Source organism: Aquila chrysaetos, chromosome 2, assembly GCF_900496995.4.
Source record: "Aquila chrysaetos chrysaetos chromosome 2, bAquChr1.4, whole genome shotgun sequence".
In the NCBI taxonomy this organism is placed as follows: domain Eukaryota; kingdom Metazoa; phylum Chordata; class Aves; order Accipitriformes; family Accipitridae; genus Aquila; species Aquila chrysaetos.
In genome coordinates, this window is record NC_044005.1 from 28,984,854 (window position 1) to 29,007,827 (window position 22,974).

Below are 22,974 nucleotides of genomic sequence, written 5' to 3' on the forward strand. Positions count from 1 at the left end.
ATGTGCTATATTCCTCTTTCCCTGTTAAATATAGATTTTCAAGTATCCCATTAAACCTGAGTTAAATATATACTATGTGCAGCATGTACATATTAATGCAGTGGAAAATCATTAATTTTTAGACTATCTTCAGGTATGAGTGCTTAATTTCACAATGCTTGTGTCAATTTACTGAGAGTTTACAGACAAGGGAAACACTGTGAGCATAGAAACCTACTCTGCAAGACACCTACATTTTCATGTGATAGTCTCAAAAGGAAATTACAGAAAGGAGGTTTATAATCAAACCTTTCAAAGTAGCTATAGAAGTCTAAAATTCGTGAACACAGAATAATTATAATAATAGTTCACTGACTTCTAAGAGAGCTGTTGAGCTGGGCCTTGCAGAGGTCAGTTCTTGATCCCAAATTATATAACTGAACTGAAGAATTTTGTGCAGAAGATGCTAATCTTATTTGCAGACAGCAGCGAGAAAGAGGGGGCCGGCAGGTGGATAAAAAATATGGTGTAAAATTACTGAACAAAGACATGAAAAATAATGACCAAAGTAAGGCAAAGCATGGAGCAGTATTGGAAAATCTGAAGGGTAAAAAAATTTAGAAAGGAAGGGCCATCGGTCTACGTGCATGTCAGGATAAGGACACTAAACAGAAAGCAGGCAACAGCCTCATGAAGATTTTGCATTTTGTTAGGAATGATAAAATTACTGCAAGTCAGAAATATAAGATACTTGTAGTTGCTTTTTTTTTTTTTCTTTAAATGCAAATACATCACAGCTGTATTTCCCACAGGACATTCATACAAATCCCCTTCCAATCCTGTCTGAACAGGGCTTTCTAAATTTTGATAGAGTGAGAGAAACACCGAAAGGTCAGCAAAGACATTTGCTTTGAAGGAATGCAGCTCCTATTGGAGAATTAGATTTGCAATTCAGAGCCTTTATTTGATGAAGTTAATAAGCACATGGCTACATTTTAGGGAAGCAGGCTGAGTTTCTTCAGCTGGAGCAGCGCTTAAAATTAGGCACCAGCTTAAGCATCTTGTTGAACCAGGACCCATAACCTTGGTTGGAGTGATGCCTTTTCCTGGGTACCCAGGTAGCAACAGAAGTGCTCTTCTTCTGAAATTAATGCTTGGAAAAATAAATAAAAACTTTTATTCTGGAGGGGACTTTGTTATGTCCTATTCTATTTTAATCCAATGGGTAGGATACTATCAATTTTCTATTTATAAACTGAGATAATTTAGTGCAGCACTGATAATCTGAATATTAAGGAAAACTACATTTACAGTAGTCACTGCCAAGCTGAACCACTTGCCTGGGGCACTGGGCAGAATTCAGTGTATTGTTTTTATCTCTGAAGCTCCCAATGATTTCAGTTTAATTTTTTTCTGAAGTGTTGTCTCTTTTGCCTTTCTATGCACTGCAGCTGACATAAGCAGAAGTACACAGCATGAGCTTTTCTATTCAGGAGAAAAATCTGCTTATACATTACACAGGCTCCTTAGCTCAGCATTTCAGTCTTTAGCACAACAAACCTCAGCCACTGGTACATTCTGCAAAGCACCCACCTTTCTTTGGGTGTTAGTTAGGGACAAAATTAAAGTGTGAGTTCAGAAATTACGTGAATGTAATATTCAGCAGAAATAGTGCTAGTAATTATAACAGTGGTGACCAGCAAACAGAACTTGTGTCAATTTATTAAACTTTACTGTGATTTTAAAGTGCTTAAAGGCACCTAGAGTTGGAAAGAGGTGTATATCTTTATCATTTTATGAACCAAATAAAAAGGAGCAATAGTCCAAAACCAAAATAAAGTTCCATTTCAAAATAATTTTCACCCAAACAACAATATTTGCTATTGTGTTCATATTTTTGGTGGGAGAGGCTTTCATACACCTCAGAGATCCATTTCAGGGATCCAAGCTGCAGAAGATTTAATATTATCATGATAACTCTATCCCTGAATGTTGAGCAATTCCAGATTATTCCCTCCCTTGGTAGTCACATTATTAAAATATCTCAAAGAGGACATTACTGCCAAGTTACACATATTTAAATCTTCTGATCCCTCGTTCTAAACTAGAATCTGTATCTCCGGCAATCTACTTCTTGCCAGTTTTCTACAAATTCCCTCCAAATTACCAGTATCTTTCCAGCAATGAGAGCTTCCAATATTTTATTGTTTCACCAGCTTTAGTGAGCATGCCATGTAATTTCCTCTGTCTTTATGGGAGGCCTGGATTTACTGTGGCCAGCTTTACTGCCAGAGGCGATTGCAAGTGTATTCATTTTTACTGTGCACTACACACAGTGAGCATATAATCATCTTCTGGAACCGTTCTGCTCTGGTCTGTCTCTTGCATTAGATATGAATGTTTAACATACTTTCTCTTAGCGTATTTGCACGTTTTTTTCCGTATTCTCATTTTCTCACATGCTCTCATTTTTCTAATCTCTTAAATCACTTTAGATTATTTCTGTTCATGCCTGCAAAATGCATTACATAATTTAATCTGTGAAATTTCAGATGCTACCAAATTTATTCAACTAGCAGCTGCAACACAGCTCAAGGCTTTCTGAGATTGTGAAAGTAGGAAGAAAATCTGTGTCCTCTTTACCCACAGGAATCATTACTGTTTCTTGAAGAGAAGACATTTGCCATTGACAGTAAGAAGGCCAAGGTCCAGTTTCTGCTTAGTAAATAATAGGTGGACATTAACAACTCTACAGACTACTTCATGGTCTTTTGCCTACTCTTCTTGTAATGATCACTGAATAAATAATGGTACATCACCTCCACCATCTCTTGATATCCTCCACATTCATTCATCCTCCCTTATATTTCCATGTCTATGGCAGTGTAACCTTCAGTACATTTCTGACATTTACGTGCTTATCACTTTATTTTTCATTCAAAATGTTTTGTACCCCAAAACAACCTCTTGCTAGGGGTAAAGATAACGTGCTCAAAAGCAAAGGAAAGATCTCGGGTCTCCCAACTAATAAAGCTACATCTAGCCACTGCTAAGTAGGCATACACCTGCTCCATCACTCCAGGAAAGCTGCATTTTTCAGAAGTGGAATTTATCAGGTAGCTGAGCTTTCATCACTTGAAGTTAAAACTTGGTTCAAACATCTGGACTTGATCTATCTTTGCAGGTCATTGGAGATTCAGTCAGGGCAAATTGCCGCCTCTGACACTGAGAAGCAACAATCAATGCCAGGGTGTTACATCTGTGCTCCATATTCTGTTCTGGCCAGCAAATTACTTACATGTTTATTCAGTGTTATAGTGCTGGTGGGGGAAGGGGAAAGGAGATTGTATTCTCTTTTATTCTTGAAAGCTTCATGATTTGATCCAAATGATTATGTTCCACAGAATTGCTTCAGCTGCCTGTCCAGAGATAAAACTGCAAGAGCCAGGGCAGGCTGAAGCAGCAAGTCCTTGACCATGAGCTGGAATTATCATTGTTGGACAGAACCGCAAAATAAAATTTCACAATCTTTCTTAACTGACTACCACGTTTTGTGTATGTGTTCAAGATACTGCCATTTGACAAAACCAGTATCTTTGCAGGAATTAAGTAAGCTTCTCTACATTTCAGAGCTTCCAAATCAGGAACACATTCTGCAGTAAGCATTTCTGAACCAGAAGAGTGGTTCTCATCATCCAAATCCAGCCAAATGCATCTAGCTCACCTTAGATAAGATATTCTTGCAAAACACAGCTCTCCAGGAAATATGTTTGTAATCATTAGCACTGAAGTCCTCTTTGGAACTAATTTTCCTATGGAACTGAGCAGACTCTACTTGAGACTTCTCAAATATTTAAGTTGGTTGCTGAATGGAGACACAGAATACTACGTCTTCAGTTTAGTGGGATTTATTTTCACTAAATTAAGTTTTGTCTGGCTGCTTTACAGAGGAATGCCTTTAAAATACCCCCCAAAACATCAGTCAAATAAATTAATCTGCCTTCCTAACATTTTTATTTTAGAATGCTTTAACATTTGTATATACAACAACATTCACCATTTCCCAATGGAATAAAAAATTCTGGGGGGAGGGTACAGGAAGAGGTATGACGGTTAAAGGATCAAAATTATGGTATCAAGGGAAACATCAGGTAGAAAATCTTTGTCAGCATTCATACTGTCCTCGGAAAGAAATGAAGTAGATGGTCTTAAGAAGGAATACAGTCTCGCAAGTCCCATAATGAGAGTACTCTGACAAGCCTGCTCCTTGTGGTCTGATGAAAAAAACAACCTTGCTGTAACCAGAAGAGTCAAGGCTTTGAAGAGAAACACATATGAATGTAAAGAAGTGAAGGTATAACCAGAAAAGCACAGCTGAAACAAGCGCAGTAATATGATACACTTAAATAAACACACGTTGTCCTTCCCTCCATGCACGAGCACTCAGCGGAGGTACTCCGATAAGCCTGCCTGCCATGTGCCCATGCTGACAGCTCCGTGGAGGCTGCTGAAGGACAGGAAGGAGCCAGGAGGCAAAGAAAAGGGTGAGGGAGTAAGGTGGCCTTGCAGGGAGAGGATGCCCCACAGGAGCTGCTGCAGTCTAGGGTTCAAAGCCTGGTGGTAACCAAAGGTGCCAAAGCAGCACGCAGAGGTGGGCCTACACCCCTGGGCCAACACGCTCTGACTCTGCGAGCACTGAGGCGGTCTTTCACCTGCGGGCTGCAACGGACCTGAGCTGATAAAAAGCTTCAGGGTCCCAGAGAGGTCTGAGAAAGGAGCAAAAGCTAAGATGCTTCCTCAGGCTTGGGAAACGGGGCTGCTCGCCACGCTGCAGAGACAGGTACTGCAGGAGAGGGTCCTCCACGCACCACAGCGTGGAAACCCAGGGGGCCAGAGGAGGACGGTCAGAGCCCGGCCAGGACAGCCAGGCCTGAGGCTGCCTCCCCAGCCCGGGCCCTGCTGCCGCAGCCGAGAAGCCGCCCCGGGCCGCCGCTCCTGCGCGTAGGAGCAGTGCAGCCCCTAGCCGCGCAGGGCAGGGCAGGGCAGCCAGGCTCAGGAGCCGCGGGGGAAGCCCCTCGCCCCCGCGCTGCCGGTAACGGTCACCTCCCCTGCCCGCCAACGTGAGCCGGCGCCCGCAGGGCCAGCCGCTCCCCCGGCGCAGCGCCGGCCGCGAGCGCGCAGCCCGCGATTGGCTGCCGCGCCGGTCCTTCAGGCCGCGGGGGCGGGGCCAGCGGGCACGGCCACCCGCGGGGGTTCGTCATCGCGGAGCGACGGCGGGGACCTTGTCGGCGGCCGCGGCTCGGCCCGGTGTCATGGCGGCGGCGGCGGCGGCGCCCGGCCCGCTGCAGCCCGGCGGCCACGCTGCGGAGATCGGCGCCGACCCTGCGGCCTCGGAGGTGGCGAGCAGCGCTCTGCGCTGCCTGGCCGGGCTGGCGGGGCAGGTGAGTGCGGGGCGGGCGGAGGGGGAGGCCTGCGGCAGGGCTGGCCCGGGCGCCGCGGGCCCCGCACCGCGCCCGGCTCGCCCCGCCTCGCCCCTCCCCGGCCTGCCTCGGGGGCCCGAGCAGGGCGTGCTCCTGTTTCTCCCCTGCCTGCGGGGCCCTTCTGGGCTCCAGGGGCTCCGGTACGGCCCCGGAGAGAAAAGGCGGCCGCCGCGAACGAGGGAGCGGCCTCGTTTCGGGAGGTTGTTGAGGCCTGCCCGCGGGAGCGGTGACGCTCCTGTCAGGGCTGGGGGCTGGGGGCGCCGGCTGCATCCCTCCCGGCGCGGGCAGCCCCGGGGTGCGCGGCCTGCCGCTGCATCTCATAGTCGTGGCCGTGCCTTTGCCTCTTCGTGGTGGGACGTCCCGTGTCACTCTGTAGTTTGACGGGTCGTCTCTCCCCTAGGAAACGGCAATCTGCCCAGTTGCTGTATCTTAACGATTAGTGATTCGGAACTGAAAAGCTGCTAAAAGCTTACTTGTGCTCGAAATCGAAGTAAATGATCAGGAGCTTGAAGTTAGCCTTGCCTTGGTAATAAGATAAAAATTCTGTGGTACTTAAATTGAAACGCCTACTTTAGGTTTAGTAATGGCTATGAATTATTTAACGGATGTTAAGGTAGTGGTGGGAGGCCCTTATCAGGAGAAGGTTTGGGTAACAACGTAATTATCACCGTAAATCATTTACAGATAAATTCCTTTTCCACTGTGGAAGCATATATGTAGTTCTGCGAAGGCAGTAGAAGCACGCTCTTGCTTCTGAAATTAGTCAGCAGTTTGAAGGTTTGGGCCCAGATGATGAGCGATATCTGCAGGAGATAATATAACAATGTATGTTTATGTTAGAAAAATACTCAGAAATGGACTCTGTTAAATACAGAGGCATTTTAGTGCTGGCTGCTGACTGATCTGAAATTGTTTTTTAGAGCATTTCACCTCTCATCTGAATAGAATTGTGTGTTATACTTGCTTCTCACCTCGAAGTCTGCTAATAATTGTCTCCCTTTTCAGACAAAAGTAATCCAAAATTAAGGGCCTGAAAATTCAGGCGCTGACTAGTAAGAGTCTCAGTTTTCCTATCTCTCAAGTGATTAAAAACTACCCTTGCTTTTGACCAGGAGTGCTAAACAACATAATGATCATACACCACTGATTCATAGGATTGCAGAGACAGGAAGACTATCTGTATTGTGGACAAAATATCCCATAATTCTTCCTGGTGAAAATTCTAAAAGTAATCAATGAAGAACTAGCACTGTCAGTTTATCTAGATGTGATACTGTCATTCATACTGTTGTTCATACAATGTTAACATGAGTGAAAAGTTGAACTCTGGTATTTATGAAAAACACAAAGAAGAATAAAGGAAAAGTTTCCTAAGCTCTTAACTAGGGTACTCATCACAAGTTTAATTAATTGTTTTCAAAACTACATGAAATACTCTAGTTTCTCTCTCTTCTTCAGTAGTGGACTTGTTCTCCAAAGTTTGCTCTATGTCTAGCATGTCACTGGAGAGAGCTTCGTGATTTTTAACAATATTTGGGTGTGCACAGACAATTGCAAGAGACCAGTTTAGAGTTGCTACGTCCCCTCAGTAGAGTTACAGTAGTTATGGTGCAGAGTAAAATTATCTTCATTGGCATTTGGAGTGTATTCTTTCCATGACGACAAGCCTGTTTTACTGTGCATTGCACTGAACTATGAGTAGGGGTCTGGTTGCTCCATCTTAGCTGAGAAGGTCTTTTTAATTGCTCAGTCATGATTGTTTCCAGTTGTTGAGTTACACTCTTGTCTGCCAGTACTTGAGTTCTGGTAGATTTAACTGTGGTGTTTTACCAGCTTACTGACTCTAGCAATCCATCTTGCATTTTTGACTGAAACTACTGATTCCCCATTTCCCTTTTATAGAGATGAGTGAACATATGCCAGACTGTTAGCTGTCACAGTTTGTGATCCATTGTAGTAGCTTAAGTTGGATTTATGCTAGAAGGTTGGACTGTAAACAGGAATATTTCTGGCACAGGAATTTTTTTACTAGAGCAGTCACTTGCAGCACAGTGACTAGGTGGTCATCTGGGCATAACAACTCTCAAAACCAATATAACTAGTGATGAAAAGTTCTTTAAGCCCCAAGTGACAGTCAGTGTCTTTCATAAAACAATTTCAAAGGGCTGAAATGACTTATGGTCCTGTGAGTTGCTGCAGAATAGGCTGTGGACTTGTAAATATACAAAGGCTTTGAAGTTACCAAATCACAGAATTTATAAACCTGCTTGTCACAGTTCTTATAGGTAGAAGGATGTGAAACACTGAGAAAACTAATTCTGTTGTACTAGAAACATAGTTGGATGCGGGAGGGGTTTATTCTTTACTTATATTTTAAAACAATGTCTGTAAGTTTAAAATATCACTGGCCTCTAAATTATTCTAAATCAGAAGCTCTCCTGGTTTTGTCCATTGAACCACCTGGACAGGAGTCACACACTAGGATATGAAGGCACATGTCAGCTGATACTTTTTGAAAAAGGAGGCTTATTAGGATATTTGTTGTGGTTTAACCCCAGCCAGCAATTGAGCACCACACAGCTGCTTGGTCACTTCCTTCCCACCCAGTGGGATGGGGGAGAGAATCGGGGAAAAAAAAGTAAAACTTGTGGGTTGAGATAAAGACAGTTTAATAGGACAGAAAGGAAGAAAATAATAATGACGATGATAATAATAATAGTAATAACAATATGACAACAACAACAACAACAATAATAATAACAATAATAATAATAAAGAAATTGGAATATACAAAACAAGTGATGCACGATGCAATTGCTCACCACTTGCCAACTGATGCCCACTTAGTTCCCAAGCAGTGATCTGCCCTGCCCCGGTTAACTCTCCCCAGTTTATATACTAGACATGACGTCACATGGTATGGAATACCCCTTTGGCCAGTTTGGGTCAGCTGTCCTGGCTGTGTCCCCTCCTAACTTCTTGTGCCCCTCCAGCATTCTTGCTGGCTGGGCACGAGAAGCTGAAAAATCTTTGACTTAGTCTAAGCACTACTTAGCAACAACTGAAAACATCAGTGTGTTACCAACATCATTCTCATACTAAATACAAAACGTAACACTATACCAGGTACTAGAAAGAAAATTAACTCTATCCCAGCCGAAACCAGGACAAAATTGCAGTAGGACTCCTATTTTGTTTCATTACAATGACTAACATCTATGCCTTTTTTACCCTGTCAGTAACGTAGTGTATAGTAGATGTTACTCCAGAAACTTTTGGAAGAAATACGTGCTTCAGGTGATCACATATGCACAATGGCTTAATTCTTAAAGTAAAGTTTTATTCTTACTAAATTCTAAAAACATTCTTGATGTTGTAATGTGTTCAAAACTAGTGTTTCCTAAAATGTTACTTTTCCTACATTCTATGTAGTTTAAGTACTTGTGTGAAAATGATCTAAAATACATTTTATATCTAGTCAGACCATCTCCTTTGGCATGTAATTTGGAATCTAACACTGGATTTAACAAGGCTATTCTTTGACTAAAGAAGGAAAGCTCAGGCTTATAGCTCTTTACATACAAAATTGTGATACTACTGGGGTTTAAAATTAATGTAGAACAACTTTGTATCCACTGCTTTGCCTTCAGAGTGGTGGAGGCATTCTTGTGTTTAGTTCTCATTGTTTCCTCATACACTGTGCAGTGGATTCAGGAAACAAGTGCATATGCATTCTGTGTTCTTGTCCATAACATTTGATGCCGTTAGAAGTTAGATATCTTTAGACCGTATGTTAAAGGTCACTTCTGTCATCTGCCCGAGGTCTCTTTTTCTTTCTTTTTTTTATTAAAAAGAAAAAAGGAAGGATTGAGATGTAGATGTACAAATATGCATATGACCTGGGAATTCTGTGTCTCAGAGTACCTGTAGGTCCTCTTGATTTTAAACAAGAGTTTTATCTGTATCTAGAATTTGGGGCATCACTTACGGGTTGTTTGGTTGGAGAACAACCTACTTGGCTTTGGGAAATGAAAGTGCTTATTACTTCAAGAGCTTGAGAAGACCTTTAGTGTAACAAAACAGCAAAGATGGGTGTGAAAGTATGTAGTTCATTAGTGATTATTAACAATCAGCTTTGTATTAGAAAGTGAAAGTTTATTTTTAGCTTATAGAAGATACATAGTTCCTTTAAATAAAACTTCAGATTCACTATGTGTGTTTCTCTTTATTGCTTTGGGAATTAAATATTGCAATTCCTTGGCAAAGAGAATAGACTATGGCAATTGTTATTTTGATCTGAATGCATATAAAGGGAAATAGTGTGATTTGGAAATGGGTTTGATAGTGGTGCTGTGTAGTCTAGAGTTTGTTTAACCTCAAGATTTTTTAAAGATTTATTTTTTTAAAGACAAGATTTTTTAAAGATTTATTTTTTTAAAGACTTATTTTTAATATAAATCCTCCTCTGGATTAGCAGCAAATAAAAATTTCAAGAATGTGGCATGGTGCAGTATCAAGACCTTGGTCGTACAGGCATAGATAGCTTTGCAAATCTCAGAATAAAATACATGAACTTACAGAGACTGCCATCCTAGGTGCAGGTTTCTTCCTACTGGTGGTTATATCATCTGTTAAAAGAAAAGATTTGAGTGATTAACACGAACAGTATGTTTCTGTACAATAGTTAATTGAATTGAGAATCGACTAAAGTTAAAGATCAAATTAATACAATGAAAGTGTGATGAGGTAGTAAGGAATTCTTAATTCTTGAATATACTCTACAAATACCAGCTTACTTTGAAAATGACAGCTCCTTGAATTATAATTAATGTCAAACCTCTCCAATGTCCTCATATAAAAGGGGTCTGTATGAGATTGAGCATAATTGTTGTCCTGTAGAAGTCTTGTATACTTTTGTGATGTTAATACAACATAACAACATAATTTTTTGTTGTGCTTGTTTTGCTCTCTTGAAGCTTAACCTTGGAGACGATATCGTGAAAGTTGTAATCGATTGGAGCAAGCTTCAAAGCACATCAGCACTTCAGCCAACATTGCTCTTTAGTGCACTTCAGCAGCATATTTTATGTTTGCAGGTAAATATTTCATTGGACACATTCGACTTGACAAAAGTGATCAGTGTGGTTATATTATCTAAACTGTAAAATTTCAGTCATTTTGATCTTATATTGCTATGTCCAACAAAAAAGAATGCAGAAGTATTATATGCTTGGGGTTCCACTATGCTTCATAGGTACTCACACTTAGGGATTTTTCAGGTTCATGGTGGGAATAGCCACTGTAGGTGAGCAGGCTGAATAAATGCAGCCTCATTGATTTCTAGACTTGCATTGTAAATGTGATACGTTTCCATCTATGGTGGGTTATAATTAAGCAATAAGACACGGCAGGTGTGTGTCATGCTATGATAATGATTCCATGCGTTGGGTGAGTTTTGAGGCTCATGGAGTGCTTTCAGTGGTTCAAGAAGTGGCATTATCCCAGCATGACACATCCTGGAGTGTCTTACTGCAATTAAATATATTTTCAGCGTAGGTTTTTTTTTTTTTTTTTAAAGAGTAATTTCTTTGACATTAATGTCTCATCTTGCCAAGTAGCCAGTCACCATTACTGTCATTTCTTTTAACTATTTGAAACTTTCCAACCCTGCCAAAAGTACGTGTAATTTAGTTGCATGGCAGGGTGAGCAGTTTGTCAGCTGGTAACTGAACAGTGTTTTGACCTTGATAGTTCATCTGTAAAAGATGGGGATTTGAATACCATTTTTTTGCTTCAGCTAGTCAATGAATTATTTCAAGTGTGTAGTACTGAGAGGGTGAAAAAGGAAGTTCTTGTATTTGCTTGTCTGTAGGTAAAAGAAAGACCTTTAATGTTTTCCAGACATCCACCAAATCTTTGGTGTGATAAACAAAAAGAGAAAATATGCAAGATAAAAGCAAGTAAAATCCAACTGTAAGAACACTGCAAGTAGAAATTTGATTCCATTTCAGGAAATGTGACTGGTAAAAATCATGTTGTCTTTCAAAAAAAAAAAAATTCTAGAGGGAAAATAATCAGTGAAATTCAGACTAGATGAAACTGGTGAAAATTATAAAAAGGGGGTGTGACATATATATGTACTGAGGTTTCGTGATTACGTCTTGTGTGAGTTATTGCAGTAGAATAAGCATTCATTTTTGCTGCTACAAATGTCAGTGCATTCTCTCATTTAATTTCATGACCTAAGTAGATAATCAACCGTGTCACAAAAAGCATGTGTTCAGGATAACGCCTATGTATTTCATGTCTGTGTTCTCTCATTCACTTGGGCAACTGCAGTTTCAAGTGGAGAATGTAGTGCTGTGGTGATAAAGTAAAGGCTTTACAGTGTGAAAGCATTGGCTTTCATGTTAAGGAGGAAAAATACTAAGCCTTACTGTTCTGAGTAGGCATTTGAATGACATGTTAATTAAGTGGCATTGGTGCTAATGATTGAAGCTTTGATTTAGCTAGTAACAGACAAGTAGCAGGCAGACTTTTGCAGAAATTTGGGAGTTTTCCTATACAAACTTCTAAAAGGCAGAGGTCAAAAAGGCCAGAATCATGGCGTGCACAGTATTTGGAACTATAGCGCTTTTTTTGGTTTTTTGGTTTTTTTTTTTTAATTTTATTACTGTGTTCTATCAGAGGCAGATGGAATTTCTAAAATTATTTGTTAGTCTGTTTTAGAAATTGTAATAGAACTTTTTGCTTTTTGTTTTGGGGGTTTTTTTGGCTTTTTTTTTTTTTAACCCTAATGTACTGTGTTCTTTGTTCAGCCTCTTTTAGAGAAACTCCAGTCATTGATTAAAGAGGAAAATATAGGCCATGTTGAACCTGCAGGTAAAACAGAAGGCCAAGCTTGTGAAAAAAGTGTAGATGTTTATGATGGTAACTGTCAGACGGAAGAAAAGTATGCAAGTTATGACTTGGGAGATCTGAAGGATGCTTATATTAATTTTGATCCGGAGGTGGTCCAAATAAAAGCTGGAAAAGCAGAAGTAAGTGATTTACCTAAATTTAAAAAAAAACACAAAAAGACCTTTCTAAATTTTGTATTTAAACAATGAAATAGATACATGCCATCATGTTTATTACCTGCAGATTGACAGGCGGATATCAGCCTTCATCGAGAGGAAACAAGCTGAGATCAATGAAAATAATGTCAGGGAATTTTGCAATGTTATTGATTGTAATCAAGGTAACTGGCTAGCCAGACTTTAATCTTCATAGCAATTTAAGTTGTTTATTTTTTTATTTTTCAAAAGCACTATTCTATATTTAAAACAGAACTTTTAAGAGTAACTTTGTTTTAAAGTTAAGAACTTGCATGTGCACTGCAGATGTTGTCAGATAGACAAAAAAAGAAAGTAGTCACTGGATGACAATGTTTAATGCATCCCATACAGAAAGATTATAGCTATTACTGTGTTCATTTTAAGAACTGCGATCTTAAATCAGATGATTTTGTAGCTGTTGTTCCCAATGTTTTAGCTAGATGTTCCTTCGAAAGTCAACAGAACTGCAATTCAGAAATGTCTTGTGAATTGTGTGTTCAAACTGAAGTTAATTTAATGCTAGTTAAATTACCAAAGTATTTTTTGCAATCAATTTGAATTACTAGCTACTTAGAATAACTTTTTCCTTTCAACATTACTCAAGCTATTGGTGTTTTTAATGTACCAATTGTCACAATTGGCTGTTTCTGTAACCAGTCTTAAGTCCATCTGGGAGGCAGGATCCCATTAGCATCATTAGTAACTGTGTAACCAAATGTGTCTTAAAAGTGAAGACACTTTTATATACAGAAGTAGTACAGAGATGTTTTCTAAGTACCTGTGAACCCAGATGTGCATTGTCTCTGTGATGTACTTAAGCTTTTAGAGATCAAAGCTTATTGTTCCATAAGCTTTATAGGAAGAGAGTTTAACTCCTTGAATATTAGTTGGAATGAAAATGACATCTGAAGTCTTGTAGAATATGCTAGATAGTAAAATACTGATTCCTAAAATTGTTAATTATATACAGAAGAAATATAAGACCTTCCTTTTTATGTTCAGGCATAATAAAATATGTGTAAAGCTTTGGTGTATATGAACAGAGGTTAAAATATAAACTTCAGAATAAACTGAGATGATCTGTACTGTAGGTTTTTATGATTAAACAAATTAAAGAAGTCACAGGCATCAGAATAAATGCAGGAAGGTGACAAAAGAATGCTGATGAGTAAACTAGACCAGTCTGAAAATAGGAGAACAGTTTCAAAAAAGGACATAAAAACAGAATAACATAAGGTAAAAGACTTCTGTGCAGAAAGAAAGAAATAAGTTACAGAGGAGTGCAGTGAAAAGTAAGAACCAAATTGGAAGAAATTTGGTCCTGATCCAATAAACTTTTATATACAAGTGTGCATACATTATATAAGTGACTTATCCAGTTAAAACCAGTAGGTCCATGCAAGTGTGTGAAACTATTAATGAGCAAGTGTTTATAGAATGAATGAAGTATTTCTGATGTTTTTATTGTATGAAGGATTTTAGATTTGTTAAAAGCCTCAAAACTGATGATGGTTAGAATATTTTGAATTACAAATACGTAATTAGGACCTCACTTTTTATATTATTATTATGATTTATTTAGAAAATAGCTGTGCCAGAACAGATGCCATTTTCACACCCTATCCTGGATTTAAAAGCCATATAAAGGGTAAGCAACTATTTTAACACCCATTTATTAAGAGTGTCCAGATAGAATGGCACTGATGAATTTTTGACTTTAAAATGTTTTATAGATTGCTCAAAAATTCAAACTTAACCTATTGATTTTTGACTCTAGTGAATACTTTTACATCTTCGCTTACTTCTCCAAGGTTTTCAATCCCATAACTGCTTCATTAAGCTGATGGTTATGCACTAAAGTCCAAAACAAAGTAGCCTATTTTCATTGTCTGAAAGGAAAGATGCAAAAGATAAAGCAGGACAGAGAAGCTGAACAGTTCTTAGCTTTTCTTGTAAGGCGAAGCTAGCAGTCCAGTTAAGGAGTTGAGATTAAATAAAATTATTCCATTTTTCATTAGTCGGTGTAAGTATATTGAATTAGAAAATAGTGTTGGGACACAGTGGAAGTTCTGAGACATAGATTTCTGGGAAGTGGCAAGCTGGGGAACAAGCTTACCACTGCACTACCTTTTGGGCAAGGAGTAAATAGTGTAGAAATGATTGTCCAACAGAAGTTATGGATAAAAGTTTGCTTGTCCATCTACTGCTCTCTAGGTGTATGCAAGTTACGCTGTGTTTAAAAACAAACAAACAAAATCTCCAAAATGAGAATGAAAGTAACCCTCTCTTCCATTTTCGAGAGTGGTAGTATTCAGTTATCCACTTGATACAGGTTCTAGAAAGCAATTCATTATTCTGAATACTGCAAAGCACGATCATAGGTATAAGCATTAAAAGGTCTGGTGAACTAAGGGACATGGGGAAGTGGGTATGAGTTTAGAATCTTTCACTAAGAACCCTTTCAGTAGTCACTTTTTTAAACTGAGTGCTAGTTTGTAACTTGAATGGTAGCGTATTACAGGAAAAAAGAAAAGTTTGCACTTCCAGTAACTAAAACCCAAACAGTTCATAACTGAAACATGAATAACTCTTAGAAAGGACTTGGAAGTAAAACCAGCATAAACTGAAGCAAGAATGTAACATGTGACCTTCATGAAGTACTGAGTAAGAAGGTGTGTGCTTCAGTGTCTAGAGTTGCCAACATAGTCTTTAAGTCTGTAGTACACTGCAGTATTCCTATCAGGAGGGACTTGAGAAATGACCGTGATTTCAAGAGAAGTGACCAAAATCTTCCGATGAAGACATGGTTCAGCAGGGGGAAAAGACAGACCCAGAAGCAGCTGAAGAGCCATTAAAGCTGTTACCTGAATAACAAAAATTAGAAGAGAACTTCCTTGCTGAGATTTGTAGCGGTCCTTCTAGTTTACCTCCCCTCATCTTCATGTATTTATGATGCTTCCTGTAATATTAGGTCAGGCCTCTTCTTTGCATTCACAACAGCTCACATGTGCAACTGCTGACACAGATATCGGGTTTTCTGCTATTTATCAGCAGCTGATGACAAATTCTTGATACTGCCATTCTACATGAATGTATGAGTAATTCTTTTACTTTGCATATGTAAAGTCCTAGGTCTTTGTTTAGTTTAGTTACTCATGCAAAAATAAGAAAATACTTTTACTTGAACCTTTGATCTTAATGTGTGTGGGACCCTTCACATGAGAGACTGATGTGAAATTGATTTAACATAGGTTTTCATATTTTAATATTTTGCTTGCTTTAGTTAGATGTACTTTGTGTTTCATGTGCATATATGTTAAATTTGTGTTCTCTTTACTTAGTTTCCAGGGTAGTAAATACATATGGACCTCAGACTAGATCTGAAGGAGCACACGGGTCCAGTCACAAAGCCAATATACCCATTCATGATTGTGGAAACCAAGCTGTTGAAGAGAGATTGCAAAACATTGAAGCACACTTACGGTTACAGACAGGTTTGTATCATGTTTTTATTTTGACATCAGTGTGCCAGTTTGTACAACAGTTATCATTACTGTAGTAAACCTGGGCAAGTCTATAAAACCTGTGACTGTAAAAACAGTGGATAGATCCACTGAAGGGTTTAGTCACCCCAAGTACTGCAATCTAATGTTTAGGCTCTTATGCCCAAAATGGAACCCAGATTTATGCCCAAATTAGGGTGCTGAGTTAGTAAATCTACACTTGATGTGGTGGCAAATGAGAGAGGAGCACTTCGGAATGGGATTTAAAACAATCTGGAATGTTTGGACATAGGAGTTCTCCATAGTCAGTGCAGTCCTTCTGCCTTGACCCACTGAATGGGAAAAGCTGAGGTTAGGACTCAGTCCTGCTTCATGGACACCCTGTGGGCTGGGGATAGGATGAACCTAAAACACAACCTGAAACCTTTTCCTAAAGGTGGATGATTCTTGAAATACAGTTATGTGAGACGCTTATTTCCCAGAACGTGGGAAGCTTGTTGTCAGTACTTCCCTTTAGCCATGCAAACGTGAGTCCACACCTTTCACTAAAATAAATGCCATAGCCACCAGGCTACTGACTTTAAGTAGTTTCTTTCCTCACCCCAGCCCCAGTTTTCTAGAGTATAACTCAATGAGGCACTTATCAAGGAGTAATCTATATTTTTCCTGAAAAATGTTTTCAAAACAGAACAGAAGCTGAGATCTTCACCTAAGAAAGTGAATGTTCTACACATCATACTGCAGATAAACACTTTACTTTTTTTGTTTTCTGAATACTGAATAGATGCCAATACTTTCTCTAAGAATATGGTGAACACTGACTAGATTACTAGATTCCTGTGAATGCATACTGGATCCTCTGGTGGCAGGGAGAGTAGAATACTCCTAGATACTGTTGAGACGGCAGTCAGGGCTTGATGCTTAGCTGTATAGGTGTCTCAAAAATAAGGTGCTTTTTGTGCATGGAAATAGAATTTGCAAGTGGCTGGCTAGCATTAAGGTTACAACATGTACTAGCTTTGGAGTTTATGCATATCAGGGATAATGATTAGGGGTAGCTAAGGAGGGGTCCTTGCTTCCAGATTGTGCCTGTAATAGGTAACGTAATTTTGTTTGAAGGAGCAGGTCAGCTAAACTACAGTATAGGGGAAGAGGATGAAAGTATGCAATTCCAGCTCAGCTCCTGTCCAAATCAGCATTCCTGGGGAAGGTCTCAAGATCATTTGTTACTTACCCCAGCAGCTGTGCAAAAAGTATTCATCTGAGCAGGTAGCCTGCCTCAGCTACCTGCTCACCAGTTTTTGTTTCTGAAGACTGAAAGAATTGTTCTTGACTCACCTGCTGTTTTTCAGAACAGCTTCTTCTAGTGCTAGCACTGCTCTTTTCCCTTTACATTAAGAGACAGCAATATTAAGAAGAGTGAGAGGTTAGCCAATTTAATTAGTAGCTGCTGAGTGACGTTAGAGAGCAGAACTGAAGGAGGGAAGCTACCTGCAGAATTGTCTGTCTGGAGTGAGGAAATAGATGAATGGCAAGAAACCCATTAGTGCTTATTTCAGTAGTTTGTGGAATAGAATTGTCTTACCTAATAGACCTAGAAATAAATGGAAACGGGTGGCAAGAGAAAGAGTAAAAGCTTGCTAAGGCTTTGGTTGTCACTACTGTTCAGACCCAGACTATCATTTTAATTGGGATAGCCAGTAGTTAGTTGTGATAAACAGCGATTTCAGGTTATAGAATACTATGTAGCATAAATAAGATGCTTTCTAAGGCTGATCTTCTGATCAGTTCTGTTCTTACATGGGGAAGCAAGCTCAAGCTGCTGTGGTACAGCTGCAAAATGGGTTGATGTGGGGTTTTTCATTGCTGTTGTGTTTGTGGGTTTTGTTGTTCTTTTTAGTTTGGGTTTTTGGGGGAGTTTGGGGTTTTGTTTGTTTGTTTTCCAAAGCTCTGTTACTCCTCCATTCCACATACACATTCCCCACTCCTGCTTCTCCCATCTGTGGCCAGGCAAACGCTGTTAGTTGTCAAGCACAACTCATACCTGTCCTCTAACCTGTGATGCTCAGTGGAGATAGGTTTCCTTCAGAACAACCTTAGGTATCAATGCTGAATTCATGTCTGGTCTGCCATCCCATCTGCTCCCTCCTGATGCTGCTGTCAGTTTTGAAGTGGTAACATTTGGTGTGTGACAAATGTATTGTAAGAGTGATCATTAGTTGTTCCAGGGACCTTGTCAGACATATTTCATCCACCTGCATAAAGTTGTCTATTGTCTTCACTGACTGCCCTGGCTTATCAATCAGGTTTTACTCTGAATCATATTAATTACCCATCCTTTTTATTATCCCATCTGCTCATTTTGTTTCAGCTGCTGGTTGATAGCTGGACTCAAAGAATTTAGCTGTTAAACTTGCAGTCTTTAGTTTAAAAAGTTACTCAAGTGCTTTTCCTGATTTCTTTGTATTTGTACTGGTGTATTTAGGTGGTCCTGTACCAAGAGACATTTATCAGAGAATTAAGAAGCTTGAAGATAAAATCCTTGAGCTGGAAGGACTATCTCCTGAATATTTTCAATCTGTAGTAAGAAATTCTCTCAACTTCTTTCAGCATACCTAAATGCATTCAGTACTTTTGTGCTCAAATCTTTGATGTACAGACAAAAACCTAAGGAGTCAGAGGGCAGACTCTTTTGGTAGACAACTCTGGCTTGGTGTAATGGTTATATTTCATGTGGACTATCTAAGTAAGTTCATATTTCTACCTAATTTCTCATTTGAAAGAAAATAGTATTTGTTGGGGGGGGAAATTGCAGCCACTCGAGCTTAACTAATTTGTAAGAAATGTATTATAGAGGTTGGATTTTGTCCGCCCCCCTTCCAAAAATCCAAAGTGTTTCTTATGACAAGAAAATTGACTAAAGTTTTGATCTTGATACAAATCATTAATGGCTTAAATCAGCTGAAATCCTTCAGGCTTCTGTACATGATCTGATTACTAAAGATCAGCTACGTGAAATAACTTCCAATGGGATGAGAGAGTAAACCCTTTAAAAATTGTTTGGTGTGATTCTGTGACTTTGGTTTCTTTGTTGCTAGTCTTCAGGCGGAGTTCTGTCTTTCTGAATAGCAAACCTTACGCTTCATTCACCAAAGGAGATTAGGACAAAGAGAACATGTAGTTGTTGCTACATCAGGCTCTGCTGTCTGTAGAAATTTCTTGTCTGTTATCTTGCTGTTCTTTCCCCATGTAACAGTAAGAATGTCTCTTTTACTGTTGATCATATTTTAATTTGTATCTTCTCCCCTGAGACCAGCCAAAGAAGAGTCAGCAATTAAAAATCAATAGCAATATTATAAATTTTTGTTTCATTTTTTTGTGTTGGAGACCAATATTTTTTGTGAGGCTATTCCTTCTAGTTGTTGGAAAACAGAAGTTAAAACATACACTTTCATAAGCTGAAATTTCCATGGGAAGTGCTTTAGGATTTTCTCTAGAATGGGGATCTGGGAAAAATTTGTGATGGTGGCAATAGTAGTGTTGTACAGTAATTAGCATTTTCTTGTCCAGAGTTTTGCATAAATATTAGTGTGGATACATGAAAATTTTAGGGAGAAAAATATTGACAGCTTCAAAAGCTGGATATTGATCTTGGTTTTGTCTGAAGGAAGCTTTAGTTAAGCTGATAGTTGTTGGCTGCCAAACGTGGAGAAGCTTCAACAGCTTCTGACTGCTCTCCAGTAGTATTTCTCATGATCCAAAGTACTTAATTATAAAAAAGATTTCTTTAATCCATGGAATGGCAGTCAGTGTTCTTTCTGTACTTTAAAGACTCTTGTCAATGTTGTTACATTGGTCCTCTGTCAGTGCAACATTAAGTCTGTTTTGATTATGTCTTTTCTTTAGAGCTGTTCTGGCAAGAGGAGAAAGGTTCAACCTCCCCACGTAAGTGCTATTAAATTTGTTTACCTTAAGTTTAGGATGTTCTGAGTGAAAAGTAATCAGAAGTTCAACCAAGTAAATATCTGACTTCTCAGAAACAGCTGCATCAGTATTGGATAGCTTGCTGGCAAAGAAAGAGAGGGAAGAAGGCAGAAAGTTAATGGGTGTCACAATGAAATGAGTCTTCTAAGAGTCTGTACTAGGGTGGGTTAGTTAGTGTTTTCACCAGCTAGAAGGATGATAGAATAAAATTAATCTGTAATATTATCAAGCTGGGGGTAACAAGCAATTTGTGAATTCTGATCAGCCTCCTAGTAATGTCTTCTGGTTTTGTCTTGTGCCTTGGTTTTTTTTGTTGATTTTAATTTTTTTTTTATTTGATTTATCAGTTTGTGAAGAGATAATAAAAGTGGAAATGGCTGGCTTGGCAAAAGTGTTGCAGAAAGACCTGATACTATGGCTGATGTTATCCTAAGTCAGTTAGAGTTGCTGTTTTTATGACACTATCACATAAGGGAAAGCATTAACTGTGTACCTTAGGACACAAGAGAGAATTTGTCCTCAGTGCAAGTGAGACTGTAGCTGGAACACTGTCTGCTACTGTCCAGCACACTTGGAGACAGATGGACTGGAGACAATGCTTAGAATGGGATGTGGGCCATCTGAGACTTGAAGAAGTAGGCTTATTTACACAAGAAAAAAATCCTCCATACAGTGCAATATTTTTATGAAAAGGATGATGACCGGTTCTTTGTGTAAGAAGAGAGAAAAAAATTGTCAGGTTAAGTGGGCACAGAGGAGATTGATGTTGGGCAATAGGAAAAAAACCCTTCAGTTGTAAAGCTGGGTTCTACAAGATCTAGATAGTCTTGTCCAGTGTTTTAACATCAAAGGATTTTCGGTTCTTTATGAACAGGTTAAACAAGCATCTAATGGAAATGGCATGGATATATTGATCCATGATTAGGACTGTCAGTTTCTTGTAAGTTTACATTCTTTCTCTTTGAAGTTTCAATAGCCATAGACTAGATTCAGACAATTCTGCAAAAGTATTTCTATCATTTAGTGCAATATGGAGTGACCTCAAGTATCAAGTGCTAGGCCCCTTCTCTAGTAATTACAAGATGTAAATGATTGTGGTTTTTATTTTGTTCTTTTAGCAGAACTATTCATTGGCTGAACTTGATGAAAAGATCAATGCTATAAAACAGGCATTACTGAGGAAAACAAAAGAAAGCAAGTCCAAGGAGGCTGAGCGGCTTCTTTGATAAAGTCTTTTCAGAATCCTCATCATGCTTTACACATACCTAAACCATAGACCTGAGTAGTGTTCATTGGGGATGACTTTAGCAATGAAAGCAAAGCATGCATATAAACTCCTTTTGGATGATCTTGAAAGCTTTCTTTCAGAAGAACTCATTGAAAAATGGTCTTATTAATGAAATAGTTACTTTAAAATGAAGAATGTTTTAGAAATAGCATTCTAATAATCCATTCCCTTCTGTTATAAAGGAGGATTGCAGCATTGTTTGTATGTGGAAAGTCTTAACCTGCATACAAAAGCTACATTTCACATGTGATTCTTGGTGATTGAGTATTCAAAAGGGCTATCTTTTGAATACTTTTCATGTAAGTAGTTTGCATAGACTTGTGAAATAAAATTAAATACTTCCTCGTAAGTAAACTGTCTTAGGAAAAAAAAAATTACAAAAAACCTTGCAGTATGCATGCTTACCTGCATTTTTTTCCATATTTGTCACTGTTTTCACAGCTGTTAGAAATGCAGCAAATTGTGTTTCTGTTTGAAAGATGGTTATGGCAGTCCTGTATGTGTAAATAGACACACCTGTTCTTCACTTCCTCAGTGTCCTGTAGGAATTCAAACTTCTTACCCTGCTAACAAACTTAATATATCCTAAAGACCACGCCAGGGGAGGTTTTGAGGAGCATGCCAGCAGGCAACAGCTTCCCTTCCTTCCATATGCATGCTTACATGACTTCTGAAGCATGGATGCTGGGTATGTAGTTTAAATTGAAGTCAGACCTTTGGCCACACACTGAAGTGTGATTTTGGTTTTTGGTTTTGGTTTTGTTTTTAAATAAACCATTTTCTATTTATACCAGTTCTTTAGTTTGTTTGCTGTCTCTGTCTTTATTCCAGTTTAGAAGAAAAATAGCTGTTACGCTTTTATGTTAACTGCTGTGTTTACATCAGTCATGTTATCGATGTCCCTGTATCAGTCTCTGTGACAGGTGTTATAAACAGTACTGACTGGACACAGTCTTGCACTTTGAAGAATAGTAGGCATTTTCTGTGATTCCGTGTTCTTATCTAGACTGACGTTTGTTGTAGCAACTGCACCTACTGCTTCTCTGAAGGTGAACCAGCAGAAGTGGGAGACAAAGCTGCTTGAGCTCTGGTCCTAGCCCCAGGAAAGACGACAGCATGATAGTTACTTGTTCAGATGCTTAATACCCACCCAGGAAGAGATAAACCCAAGCAGTCGTGAGTGCCTCAAATACAACATTGGATACAAAGAGGTACTTTTGCAGTTGAATGCTCTGACCTGCCTATGTGTAGCACTGTTACTCAGATTGTATGATACATTATCAGTACCGTATCCTACAGTGACTACTTCTGTTATGCAAAGCATTGCCATTGTTGAAAATCCTAACAGCTCATATTATGAGGGGTATTTTGATGAAGCAGCACAGTGAACTGCAACTTTTACCTCCAGTAGATAAGCTTTACTTGCTGTCTGCAAACTGGTTTTTTTTTTTGGTACTGAGTCCCAAGAGTCATAGCTCAAAAGAGTACAGTGTGGATATAATTGTGCCTAGCACCACACACTTCACACAGTAGTACTTGGAAGAGTGGTGGGAGATGGCTGTTACAACTGGGGACAGGAAGGATGACCACAGGGATTTAGCTTTTACAAAGCAGTAGCCTCTACTCACGTGCGTCATAACTCA

General features: G+C 39.2%; 1 protein-coding gene across 5 annotated transcripts; it reads left to right on the plus strand.

Annotated features, from left to right (window-relative positions):
* Positions 1 to 5,234: 5,234 nt before the first annotated feature.
* LOC115335493 (MAP3K12 binding inhibitory protein 1) lies at positions 5,235 to 22,124 on the plus strand. Of its 5 annotated transcripts, none has more exons than XM_030001245.2 (9): positions 5,236 to 5,420; positions 10,436 to 10,555; positions 12,278 to 12,499; positions 12,603 to 12,699; positions 14,139 to 14,204; positions 15,898 to 16,050; positions 18,545 to 18,642; positions 19,966 to 20,004; positions 21,165 to 22,124. In XM_030001245.2, exons 1-9 carry the CDS (start codon positions 5,292 to 5,294, stop codon positions 21,267 to 21,269), a joined length of 1,029 nt encoding a protein of 342 aa, XP_029857105.1. In that variant the 5' UTR covers positions 5,236 to 5,291; the 3' UTR covers positions 21,270 to 22,124. The 5 variants fall into 5 exon arrangements, with proteins under 5 accessions (XP_029857110.1, XP_029857111.1, XP_029857105.1 ...); XM_041119716.1 differs by lacking the exon at positions 21,165 to 22,124 and adding an exon at positions 20,501 to 20,674; XM_030001234.2 differs by having other exon boundaries at positions 5,237 to 5,420; positions 21,162 to 22,124.
* Positions 22,125 to 22,974: the final 850 nt, after the last annotated feature.